At 52.5% G+C, this 12,716-nt stretch overlaps 2 protein-coding genes across 2 annotated transcripts; both read left to right on the forward strand.

Moving 5' to 3' along the window:
* Window positions 1–278: 278 nt before the first annotated feature.
* aurR2-1 (Aurofusarin cluster transcription factor aurR2) lies at window positions 279–2,652 on the forward strand (the record flags this gene model as incomplete). Its single annotated transcript, XM_036637259.1, has 4 exons — window positions 279–389; window positions 444–818; window positions 893–1,360; window positions 1,411–2,652. 4 exons carry the CDS (start codon window positions 279–281, stop codon window positions 2,650–2,652), a joined length of 2,196 nt encoding a protein of 731 aa, XP_036497291.1.
* Window positions 2,653–5,491: 2,839 nt separating this feature from the next.
* Window positions 5,492–7,434, forward strand: aurT-0 (Rubrofusarin-specific efflux pump aurT; the record flags this gene model as incomplete). The annotated part of the gene is made up of 3 exons (XM_036637260.1): window positions 5,492–5,728; window positions 5,784–6,407; window positions 6,463–7,434. The coding sequence occupies 3 exons, from the start codon at window positions 5,492–5,494 to the stop codon at window positions 7,432–7,434; spliced, it is 1,833 nt and encodes a 610-aa protein (XP_036497292.1).
* Window positions 7,435–12,716: the final 5,282 nt, after the last annotated feature.

Genomic DNA, 12,716 nt, shown 5'->3' on the forward strand with positions numbered 1-12,716 from the left:
TCAATCCTCGTCTTCATTTATTACCTCTCAGGTCTCAGATCTTGGGCTCGCCACACCTTTTCCTCCACTTCCCTTTTGCTAAACCAGAACCCCTGCAACTCCTCTGTCGTCGTCGTCGGACTGCTCCCGTGAGGGACTGATCATAAGGGCCGCGCGCCCACGCGTTCCGAGTCTGCGGGTTTGATACCCCAATACATGGACGAGTTCGTCCTGTTTCAAAATCCTTCTGTGGCGACTATCGCATCCCCATAGGCCCCTCAGCCTCAGCCCTACCAATGATGAGCACCACCTCGAGCCAGCACAAGAGCCCGCGGGTTCTGGCTTGCGTGCTCTGCCAACATCGCAAGATCAAATGCGACCGCAATACCCCATGCTCCAACTGTATCAAGGTGCGCTGCCGAGACCGTGAAGTTATCTAGTATTCTGGCCGCTGACTCGCATAGGCCAATGTCACATGCACTCCCTCCACACCAGCTCCTGCGCGCAAGAGACGGAGGCCAAATCAGGACTTGCAGGAGAGGTTGGCCAGGTGTGAAGCACTGTTGAAGCAGTATGCTACGACCGGTTCCACGACGCCTCCCGCCGGCCCTCCCACCGTCTCGAGCATTCTTTCTCCGTCAACCCAACCCACCCCCTCTTCAACAGCAGGTCCGTCCCCAAGTATAACGCAGCTTCCATTGCCCACAGGCACAGCCTCGATTCTCGACGACATTGGCTCGCCTGCGACCTCACAATGGAAGCCAGCCGGCAAGGTAGTTGTAGAAGATGGCAGCGTCAGGTTTATGGACAGCTATCTGTGGGCTACCGTTCATGATCAGGTGCGTAGCGTCTCGCCGTTTGGGCAGCTCATGGCCTGCTCTTCTGCTCAAAACAGAATCCTGACCCCTCGCAGTTGACAGCTATGCGACAAATCATTGAAGCAGAAGAGGAGGAGCAGAGTGTTCTAGGTTCCGATGCCGTTACCCCCGACGACAACGTGGATCTCTTGCTCAACGACTTCGCTGCCATCGACCTCGAGGACGTCACTCCGTCGCCTGTTCAGATCTTCAGACTTTGGCAGGTCTTTTTGGAGCGGGTCAACCCAATCACCAAGCTCATTCACGTCCCCAGTCTGCAGCCTTTAGTAGTCGAAGCTGCAGCAAACCACTCTAATGTCGCCAACAACGCTCAGGCACTGTTATTCTCCATCTACCTCGTTGCGACTCTTACCATGACGGAAGCCGAAGCTAGGCAGATGCTCGACTCTTCCAAGGAGGATGCGCTGAAGAAGTTCACCGCGGGTGTCAAGGCAGCGCTGACCAAGGTCAACTTCCTCAAGAACCACGACATGATGACCCTGCAGTCTCTTATCCTCTACCTGGTCTGTTCTGACTGTATTGCCAAAAGGGTAAACTTGCTAACATCGTGTAGGTCTCTCTCCAAGGCCGCTACAACCGTCATGCCGCCTGGGTGCTGAGCGGTGTATTAATAAGAATTGCGCAAAAGATGGGTCTGCACCGTGATGGAGACTCGCTCAACCTGACCCCGTACGAAACCGAAATGCGACGAAGGCTTTGGTGGCAGATTATCATGCTGGACACCAAGTATGCGATGGTTTCTGGATTCTGCGACACGCTTCTGCCATGGAACTGGGACACGAAAACGCCGCAAAACGTGAACGACGCCGATCTCTTCCCCGGCTCGACGGAGCCCGTCCAGCCCCGAGAGGGCCCGACTGAGATGGCCTTCTGCTTGCTCCTGTACGAGGTTGGCCGATTCATCGTCGAGAACCGAATTCCCGACTTCGAGGCAGTTGTGCTAGGCGCCATGGAGAACGAGTCCCCCGAGTCTCAGGCGACCAACCTTGCGACGTTGGCCAAGTACCGCACACTTGTCGACAATCTCGATTCGAAGCTCATTGCCCTCGAGAAGAAGTACTGCGATCCTTTGGCAGGCAACATTCACATCGTGGCAACCAAGATCCGGTCTATGATCATTGACAAGATGCGAACGATGATGATTCCGATGCGCGAACTACCGGAATGGGGCACCGAGATCTTCAATGTGCAAGATAACATGTTCAGGATATCCCTGATGCACCACGAGCACAACGTCGAGCTATACGAGTTTATGGAGAATACTGGGTTCGTGTGGTTTTTCAAGCTGCACTTCCAGATCGACGTGTTCATCGTCATGGCCGGACAGCTCTACAAGCGACCTACGGGCAGGCTTGCAGACCGCGCTTGGAAGGTTATTGACAGGGTATACCAGTTCCACGAGGAGCTGTGGGACATGTCAAGGAAGGAGAACGTGCAATTGGGCATTTACATGCTCAAGGCGTGGAGAGCCCGAGAGAGATCCTTGGTACAGCTTGGTATGCCCTACGAGACACCCTTGGCAGTACCCCGACTGCAGGACATCGTACCGCAGTCGAACTCGGAGGTATCATCAGCCGGGCCCTCCCCCGCCCAGCCGATGAAGATGGAGGTTCCTCCACGACAAGACCAGCCCATGGACCAATATCTGGGCAACTTCCTCGATACGACAAATTTCTACGATCTAGACATGTGGGCGGACCTGGGTGTTCCCAACGGCAACATGAACCAGCAGTCCGCAGCGAACATGTTTGGGACATTTGGCAACTTTGGTGCACCACCGACGGGTAGATGGTAACGTCACGGATTGCATCGTCCGGTGCATGGGACTGGAAAAAGGGGGAAGGAATCGCAAAGACAGGGACCGTCTTCGGCTGTTTAGAGGGGCGCGGGGCATTTCTCGGATGGGTATTGGATTTTCTCACACCGGTTGTAAAGTGACAACTCTCCCAACATCTGTAACGATACTGTCATGAGATGACGAAACCTACCTAATGGTAAATAGAAAGGGATTTCATGAATCAGTCTTAGGAATCGTGCATGCAACCTACATGGGGCGCTGGCTAAAGACAGATTTAGGAATCTGCTTGGCGGCCTGTCATAGCATACAGGCAACACACGTCCGCATGATTGCCTAGAGGTTACGACGCGGGAGGCATCCTGTGCTGACGACGCGGGGGGCGCCAGAGGTGACTCGTCATTTAGGCGACCCTGGTCAATACGAAAGTCGCATGACGGAGATTGAGATGACATGCTTCAATCAGATAAAGCCATGTGTTCTATCCTCGCGAACCTGTAGATCTGTCTTGCGCAACCTGGCAGTCGGTATGAAGACCAAAAGTGACGTGATAGGTGCTCGTTCTACCGGGAGCCGCCGAGGATACCACCGGCGTCGACGGACCCCGACCCCCGACCCCGACCTGTTTTCGCGGGAAACCGGGATGCAAGAGGTGGGCAAGCAAGATTTAGTTCGGCCGAGTATATGTAGGACTCGTACAATTTTGTTTCTTGATTTTGGGGAGGGGGTGGTCCGGAGAGTTGGTAATTACGGGGAGGGGGGGAAACCGGGCTCGGGCTCGGGGTCTACCTTTTCTACTCTATTAGGAGGAGAAAGAAAGGGGGTGGTTCGATGGCGGCACGGGCAGCCAATTGGGTGAGGTAGGCGGACGGGTTCGGGTGTATCGGGGAGTTTTGCGTTCGGGGATGAGATGGCCGAGGACGGGGGGTTTGGTGTGGAGTCCGTGTATTTCGGGACCGAGGGGAACGGGGGTGGTGATGATGATTGGGGGGTTTTGGTGGTTGGTGATTTTTGTCTAGATAGGTTACGTTTCCCTGAATTTTTGAGGTGTTTGGGCAAGTTTGTTTGCGTCGAGTGATGCTGGATGAGATGCGAGTTGTCAGCGGAAGCGAGCGCTCCGTGGCTGCTCTCAAATTTCGTGAAGCACTCGCGATGTTATGAATAGCTCGTATACCGAGTATGTCACCGCAGGTCTTTCGGCACTTATCGAAGGGAGAATCATTCTAGCCTGGAAATGCTAGCTGCCAGGTCTATCTGAGGGAGCGGAGCTGCTGGACGACCTCGCTTTTTGCGATCTTGTTATGCGACGTCAGAGAGGTGGAGCGTCGGGCGGAAAGATTCGAGATGTGATGATATAGCGGAATTCTTAGGGGTCCAGTATTGCAAAGATAGTGGCAGAAATCCAGAAGTCCAGCTCGGGTGTAGGTCGAGTCCAGGAGATGACGGTGTCATCCGATGAATGTTATTGCTAGTTGGTTTCAACAAGCTTTTTGGAGGTCGATCCAGTGAAGAATGTATCCATTCTCATGTATCTCCTCTGTCTAGGTTGTTTGATAAAAAATCCAGATATACTGCACGGAGTGGATGTCATGAACTAGCAGGTGATGTGGGAAGACCAGAAGACAGCTTTCAGGTAATTGGGAAGGCTAGGTCTAATCGTGGATTGACGTTCGAGTTTGAGCTTGCCTCGAGGCTGTAGGGCTGAGGGAATGAAACCCTCTCGACTGGTGATGACCAATATCAGTGGATCGCAATACCAAAGTACCATTTCACCGTTCACTCGCCCTGTTCTATTCAGAGAGAGGCAACGCTGGCTGTGCTGTAAGCTGTCGATCTCGGCGAGATCTTTCTGGCCTGGTAAGTAAGCACGCAAGCCTCGGTACTCCACATCTTCCTCGTTCTCATGTTCGGTTTGGTGTAGAAAAGGGACTTTGGCTGATATAAGGAATATCTGTCCGGGTCTGAGTGCAGACTGAGCCTCTGTCAAAGTGGCTGTCCATCTGAGAATTGCATCACCCGGGCAGGCTCATCCCGCTTTGCAGGGCCAAGCCGCCTTGCAGATGGAACCCGCGACCTTTCCTAATACGCTCGCCGAGATGGCATCTGCAACCATCTGCACCAGACGGTTAATCTCAGGCACGCTCGAATTTGCAATGTCTCAGCGCAACACACGGAAATGACCCGGGGAAATAAAAACAGCAAGTGGAAGACAGCCTAGCAGCCAGGTTCGGCCGCCCAGGTCCCGTCCCTTCTTTCTTTGGACGAGTTGGACGATTTCCCTTTTCAGCTCGCCGAAGGTGCTGCAAATGCGCATTGGCCAATGGAAAGCCTCTGAAGGACGGGTATGAGTGGGGTAAACAGGGTAGGACCGTGGCAAGACCCCGGCAACGCAGCAGCGGCGAGTGAGTCGGTCGGTGCCTTCCTTCCTTCTGAAGGGACTTTGGTTGTGATTGGCGTTGGTGTCGTGCAGCGGGAGCCAAGTTTGGAGGCTCTGTTTTTTTTTGTCTTGGGTCCAGGGAGGCGAAATTCGTCTGTGTGCGTTTTCAATATTCCCTTGTTTGGGTTTCACGACGGAGGGATCGAAGGATATAACAGGGCAGGGACGGCTCGTCTCTGCGGATTGTTTCCTGGAGCAGCGTGTCCATCACCGACTACAGTTCCTTTGGGTTCCTGCCAATGTTGAGAGCGAACCTTGTTATTGAAGCACCGAGTCACCTGGGACATCCCTAGGCCGGACATTGATATACGAACGACGGCAGAATAATCAACAAAACGAGCACTCGGCGGACTCGATCTGCCATCATCAAACGAAACTTATAAGACGAAGGCACGCGCCGCAATGTTGTTCAAGAAGCGCCGCAAAGAAGAGGTCGCCGTCGGCTCTCCGCCGGTCGACCAGCCCGCCTCTGAATCGCGAACGAGCAACACCAACGATGACCTCAAAAAGGAAGCGCAGCAGGAGCCGACCAAGGATGCCGCCGCAAAGCCCGCGGCGCCGGAGGTGCAGTATCCCATGGGCGTCAAGCTGTTCCTCATCATGTTCTCGCTCCTGGTGTCCATGTTCCTCGTTGCAATGGTAAGGAAACCCTCAGACAGTCACAAGCACTCAATACTGACAGAAGACACCTTAGGACCGCCTCATCATCGCCACCGCGATACCCCAAATCACCGACGACTTCCACTCCGTCACCGACATTGGCTGGTACGGTTCCGCTTACCTCCTAACCTCGTGCGCCTTCCAGCTGCTCTTCGGCAAGCTCTATGCCTTCTTCGACATCAAGACCGTCTTCACCATCACCGTCGTCATCTTCGAGGTCGGCTCCGCCATCTGCGGCTCGGCCCCCAACTCCGTCGCCTTCATCTTCGGCCGCGCCATCGCCGGCGTAGGCGGCGCGGGAATCGGCTCCGGCGCCACCATGGTCATGGTCCACTCCGTCCCGCTGCACCGCCGCCCCAAGTACCAGGGCCTCTTCGGCGCCGTGTTTGGCGTCGCCTCTATTGCGGGCCCGCTGCTCGGCGGCGCGTTCACGTCGTCCAGCGCGACCTGGAGGTGGTGCTTCTGGATCAATCTGCCGCTCGGCGTGGCGGCGCTGTTTGTCATCTTCTTCATTTTGAAGGCGCCCGGACGCGGCCCGGCGGGCGGGTTGCCGTTGAAGGCTAAGCTGAAGCAGCTGGACTTTGCGGGCACGGCGATCGTTGTGCCTGGGACGGTGTGCTTGCTGCTTGCGCTGCAGTGGGGTGGCGTCGAGTACGATGTAAGTCATGAACCCTCCCCCGTGTTGAGAGACATGCCAGCTAATAATATCACAGTGGAACAGCGCTCGCATCATCGCACTCCTCGTCCTCGCCGGCGTCTTCCTCATCACCTTCATCGCGATCCAGATCCTCTTCCCCAAGACCGCCACCGTGCCCCCGCGCATCATCACCCAGCGCTCCATCGGCTTCGCGGCCTTCGCCGCCCTCACCCTCGGCGCGCAGGCCATGATGTTCACCTACTACATCCCCATCTGGTTCCAGGCCATCAAGGGCTACTCGGCCGTCGACTCCGGCATCCGCACGCTGCCGCTCGTGCTCACGATGATGGTCTTCTCCGTCATCACCGGCGGCATCATTACGCGCATCGGCTACTACAGCCCCGTCATGATCGCCGGCAACGTCCTCATGTGCATCGGCGCGGGCCTCCTGACCACTTTACGAGTGAACTCGGGCGCGGCGGCGTGGGCGGGGTACCAGGTCATCTACGGCGTCGGGATGGGGCTGATCTTCCCGACGGTGAACATCGTCGCGCAGACGGTGCTCGAGCTCAAGGACATCTCGATCGGGATCAGCATCATGATGTTCATGCAGACCCTCGGCGGCGCGGTGAGCAACTCCATCGGGCAGAGCATCCTCAGCAACGAGCTCGTGAGCAGGCTGAGGGGCGTGCCTGGGCTCGAGGGCGTGGATCTGAGGGGGGATGGCGCGACGACTGTGGTTAATCTCCCGGACGACGTCAGGGGGGCCGCGCTGGAGGCGTATAACGAGTCGTTGAGGACGGTGTTTATTGCTGGTGTGAGTTTGTGCTGTGCGGTGATTATCGGGACGGCGGGCGTGGAGTGGAAGAGTGTGAAGAAGGAGGAGCAGGCGAGGAAGAAGGCGAAGGAGGATGCGGAGGCGGCGAAGGCTGCGGCTGGGGATGTTGTTCCGGCTGCGGCGCCGGCGCCTGCTGTTGAGGAGAAGGTTGAGGGGGAGAAGGAGGTGAGGAAAGACGGGGTGAGGGAAGGCGAAGAAGGGCAACGGTGAAGGGTAACTAGAATGTGTTGAAATGGCGTTTTGATACTTGTCAGGCTCTGGTACAATTTAATGATCACGTATGGCTTGGTTCCTTGAAGTGCGCGCTGGCCTGTTCGCGATATTCAGACTTGCGACTACGAGAGAATCCCACTTTTCGGCCTCATCCAGCCACTTTGGAGGCGTAGTAGCAGATCATAATTCGCACCCTTTTCTGCGTATACTGAATGTCTGGTTGCTCTACTTATTCCCTTGAGAGGGGTTAAAATTGCAGTGAATCGTCGCCTGGAGGTGGCTGTGCAATGTCAGTTCCACCATGTAATGCACGTCAGAATTACAATACCATATCCATTGGCTCAGATACTCTGCACATTTGCTTGGTAGCAAAGTCGTCTGCAGTGCCACCATCTTCGAGATGCTCATAGGTTCTGCCATATTATCGAGGCAAAAGTGCATTACTTTGGGCGGAGTCGATTTTGGCCTCGGCGAGGAGGAGATGCTCCGTCCGCCCTGCTGATGTGGTGGTTCAACTGGGGTCGATCTCTAGTACTTGGTTCTTCGTCATTAGAGGAGTTGGTAATTTTGGTTAAGCCTCTGTAGCTATGTTGTTAGATGCTCTCAGTCTGATGATACTTTCCCAAGGGATTAAGATGATAGTGCGCAGGTAGGCATTAGTGTGTTGACCTCGTTGATGATATCAACATCCCACCTTAATGATCGTAAGGCAGCAACAACCAGCTTTTCTGTAAACCATGAGGCTTAACATTCATTTTCTGTAAATCGCCAGCCGTTAATTCACTTCTTCAAGTCTGACCCATAGTCTCGAGAAGTAACCCGTTGGCTCGAAGGAGAATGAAATTGCAGTGCAATGCAGGTAAGATTGCCGCATGTCTGCGCCTCAACGTGTGAGGTCTGGATAGCTGCAGCCGTTCATGGTTGCCCTCATGGGCGAATTGAGTTACAAAGTACTGCAATATCACAGCCATTAGCTCGGACACTCTTGCCCAATTGTTAGCCAGTGGTGCCGCTGAAATCATGATTCTCATAGCTTCTACCACCTCCCCAAGGCACAAGTGTGTACCATGTGCGAGGTTGATTGTGACTTCGAAAACCAGAGAAGCGGGTCATCCGTCCGCTATGTTGATATAGTGAAAATACAGAGGAAGAGGTCTGGAACTGGGACATCGCGGTTGTTGTGGTTGACTTGAAAGGATGTATTTACATCATGGTAAACCGGATGGTCCAGGAGTACGCTTCTGGCGGCGCGTATTCAACAGGTGTCAACTGGAAAAGCAGGCTTGTTCTGAAAACGGTCGCCTCGGCTTTGCATAGGATTGGCTGCGTCACAATCTCTGTTTGTGTCGTTGACGGTATACCTAGCGTGGGCCTCATGGAAAAGTTATCTCTGGTCAACCAGAAACGGACTACGAGACTATATTTTTCTGTTCTTCTGAAGTCTTCGGGATTGCCTTAGCAATAACATTTCCCCAAGTCACCCCTTTCATCCAGAGAACCACTTCATTATCTCGAGAGGGGTCAAGATTGCAGTGAACACGTACATATGCAAACCCGGATACATGATGCAGAACCTGGGACCGTGCAGCATGCATGGTTGCCCAACAGCAACGAGCATGCGGGACGACGCTGGGCGTCAGCTGTCTTGACCCTTGCCTGCCTCCCACAGTGGAACACTCCGGGATCCATCAACGCTGGAAAACCTACCGCATCTATGGCCGAAACCACAGGTTTAGAGAAAGTCACCTTCTACGGCTACCGGACAAGGTCGAAGTCTTGCTGGCGTTGCAGATGAAGTCGCTTCAAAATGGTACGTCAATTTCCTGTCGACTATCAGTAAGCCCTATCCGTGCCCCCCAACATGTTTAATAGATTTGCTCTCTGTGTTTACTTCCCTGGGAAGGGCTTTAAATGCAGCGAAGGACGCAAGAAGAGTGAGACGGCCTGCAGGAGCGGGTGCAGTGCTGTTAGACCCTCGATTCTTATGGGCCTTACTATCAATTTGATAATTAAGGCAAAAGAGCACAAGCATGTGTAGGGTTAGTTATAGGTTTGAGAATATAATAGCAGACTGTTTATTGGCACTATTGATAAGTATAGGGATTAGATCGAAAAATAGGTTTAAAATAGAGAAGACAATGGCGTTTTGTTCCGTTATTGCAAGTGTGGTTGCGTTCTCGAAAAGCAGAACATGCTATCACAGCTTGCACTGCAATGAACGGCAGAATGCTACTCTTGTTCTTGGTTGACGACTGAGTCATTTCCTGGAACTTCGCCCGCTGCTGCTGCCGTTGCTCCCTTGGGGTGGGTTCAGAATGCAGTGAAGAAAAAAAAAAGGTGGCGGGCTGAAAAAAGGCGGACTAAAAGTGAAGCGGACTGAGTCGGTCGAGCGGGTGAGCTCCCCCCGAGCCACAGGAGTTTTCACAATCACGACGAGATCGCTATGAATTACCCCGACTGTCAGTGGTCAATCTTTGAAGGCATATATATACCTGCAAATTCGCTGGACCAGTTTATTAACTTTAAAAGGGCCAACATTGCAGCGCGATTATTGCTCAACTATCGTCGGTGACAATAAAGGGAGTATCTGCCACACAACTTGTGTAGATACTACGATCGGAAGTCTTGCTCGGTAGTCGTTAAGCGTTTCTGGCTGAGGGGGTATTTGGGGTTCTGCGAAGATATCCACGAGGGAGTAAGAAACACAGTGAAGTCTTCGTATTGAAGTTGCATAACCGAAACGCTTATTTGACAGCGGTAATCTTAGACAGATGCCCGGATACCAGAATCTCGATAACCTTACAACAGCTTCGAGAGTACTTTGTAGCGCAAGCATGCTAATGTTGTAATTGTATTTTATAACAGCAGTAGCTTGATGAGTATGGCATCTTACACCTAATTACTCATTCACTGGAGCTTAGCAATCCCGAAGCCGGTCAGTTCTGTAGTCCACCAGTGTACGTGAAGGTAGGCTTGGGAGCTTGATCTACTTTTTATCTAAACAAACTATACGAATTCAAACTTTCCCGCTTCATGCAGACCTTAGACGTCTCATAATCAAATAAGTGAAGCCTACCAAATCTTACGAAGCCCTGTTTCTTTTGGTCCCTCATACCTTCTACCTGCTTATCCTACGTACAGTCCCTTGGGGGGCGTTAAGAGTGCAGTGAAATGAACGGGTGGCAGTCGTTTGACTTTGGTTCTTGCCTCATTTTCATTCATTGGCTCAGATGGTTTTGTGCAACTGCTTGGCCAGCAGTAGCATCTGCAGTGCCACCGGACTCTGAATTTTCATAGGCTCTTCTATATTTCTAAGGCGAAAGTGCATAACCAAGTGCAGGATCGATTACAACCTTATCTAACGAAGCAGATTATTCATCTGCCTTATCAATGTGGTGATTAGACCGAGGAAGGGGTCGAAGACTGAAAGAATGATAGTAGCTTAGCTAATTGCTAGCGTTGTCCTCGCTTCAACGTAGAGTGGGATATGTCATCGCCTGCTTTGCATTGTAAACGTATAACAGAGAGCCATGCTGATTTTCGGACCGTGAGGACCAAGATCGCCAAGTGCAACGGCAGGTTGCAGCTGTTTGGTTACGAAGCTTCTATTCTAATGTCCTTTTGTTCAACAATCACTATTTGTGAACCGTATGTTAGTTTCACAGGCCGATTCCATAGAACAACAACCTCGACGGCATGAGAATTATGACGAAAGTCCATGAAAATACACGGACCTGTGTTCTGCCCAAGACTTCCAAGTTACAAGTAGGGAAAGGCCGGTGGCTGTGAAGGGACACGTAAACCTCGCTCAAGGGGAGACACCTTGTTTGCATGTTGAAGTCGCAACATCATCGTGTATTTATTTTTCGTTGTTTACAAACTAGATCCTTTTTGTGATTTATCGTGGACCGTGAATTATCGCAGAGAAGTCACGGAGACTCTGTGTTTCTGTTTCTGACAACGACATTTCCTTAATTCTGGGCTACTGTTTACGGGACCTGCCCATCCTCTCGAGGGGGGTTAAGATTGCAGTGAACTCGCCTCATCTGATCAAGCCTACAAATTGCCTATCTGGGACATAAGCCATGCAGGTTGACGTGGCGCGTCAGCTGCAGACATATGTTTTCCGGGGCGGACCAAATTGCAGCGAATCCTCGGAGCCTTGCAATCCCCGCACAGATATGCAGTTTTCTCAGCGAAGCCACCGAGTGAGTGTCTCACTCTTGGATATTGCTTTTGTCCATTCAGATAACCGGGATCCGCAGCCCTGCCTCATACGTTGAAGTTGTCTGGCACAAGCCGATTCTGGACGAAAGAATCTTTCGCTCTATGACTAACCCAAAGACTTAGGTGGAATGGCAATATCTTTGGTCCACTGGACAAGTCATATTCTTGCTGCTAGATCAACGTGAAGGGAGTGTTGAGACAAGCCTATGGTCGTCACGTACTTGAGTGTTGAACATTAAGACAGAAGTTGGTCGGGATACAAGGCGTGGAGAGCGCAGCGAAGAATATTCCAGTTCTGCAGAGGATCTCTGAAGGTGGTGTGGTAGTCATCAGCTTCGCCCTCTTGTAGTCACTCCCTTGTGGGTTGATGAAATTGCAGTGCAGTTGGGGTATCTGTCGACGAAAGCTGCAAGGGTGAGAGTAAAAGTTGGGGTTAGCCGTTCTGCTGCATCGCATTGCTACTCACCTAGGACGCAGGGAACATCTGCTGGTAGGCTGTCACAAGGAGACTGTCGCCAGCACCTCACTGCGGCGGCGGCGTCCATAGAAGGAGTCAGGAAGGGGGATAAGGAAGACCTGCTCAGAGTCCATGGCTTGCCTGCTTCCCTGACAAAACGGAAGAATGATAAGTTAGTTCCAAAGAAAAACAAATGCCCAGAAGACGTGAATGCTTGAGTATAAGTCCACGACACCACACGTCCGGTGTTAAGTTGGGGTCTGAATGCTTTCGTTGCTGGTGTAGGGTCAAGTGGGCAACTGTGAAGGGATAGGCAGGCTTCCTGACAGCAATGGAAACGTCAACTTTCTGAAAGTGCCGACTCCTCTGCTGCTGGCTTTATCGCGTAAACCTTCGGAGAGAAGACATATCTAGTGTCCTGAAAAATACTTGTACTATCCTCTCATGCATGAATACTTTGCTTTTGCCTCCACGATGACACTTCGGCACGAGTAAGACACGCATCTCAGGACCAGATCATGGAAACGACAGGGCTCGACCGTGTAATGCACACATAATCTTGACCAACAGTGACGCATACTCGCAGCCGCCTGCA

This window comes from Colletotrichum siamense, assembly GCF_013390195.1.
Source record: "Colletotrichum siamense strain Cg363 chromosome Unknown KSG_Cg363_contig03, whole genome shotgun sequence".
Taxonomy (NCBI): domain Eukaryota; kingdom Fungi; phylum Ascomycota; class Sordariomycetes; order Glomerellales; family Glomerellaceae; genus Colletotrichum; species Colletotrichum siamense.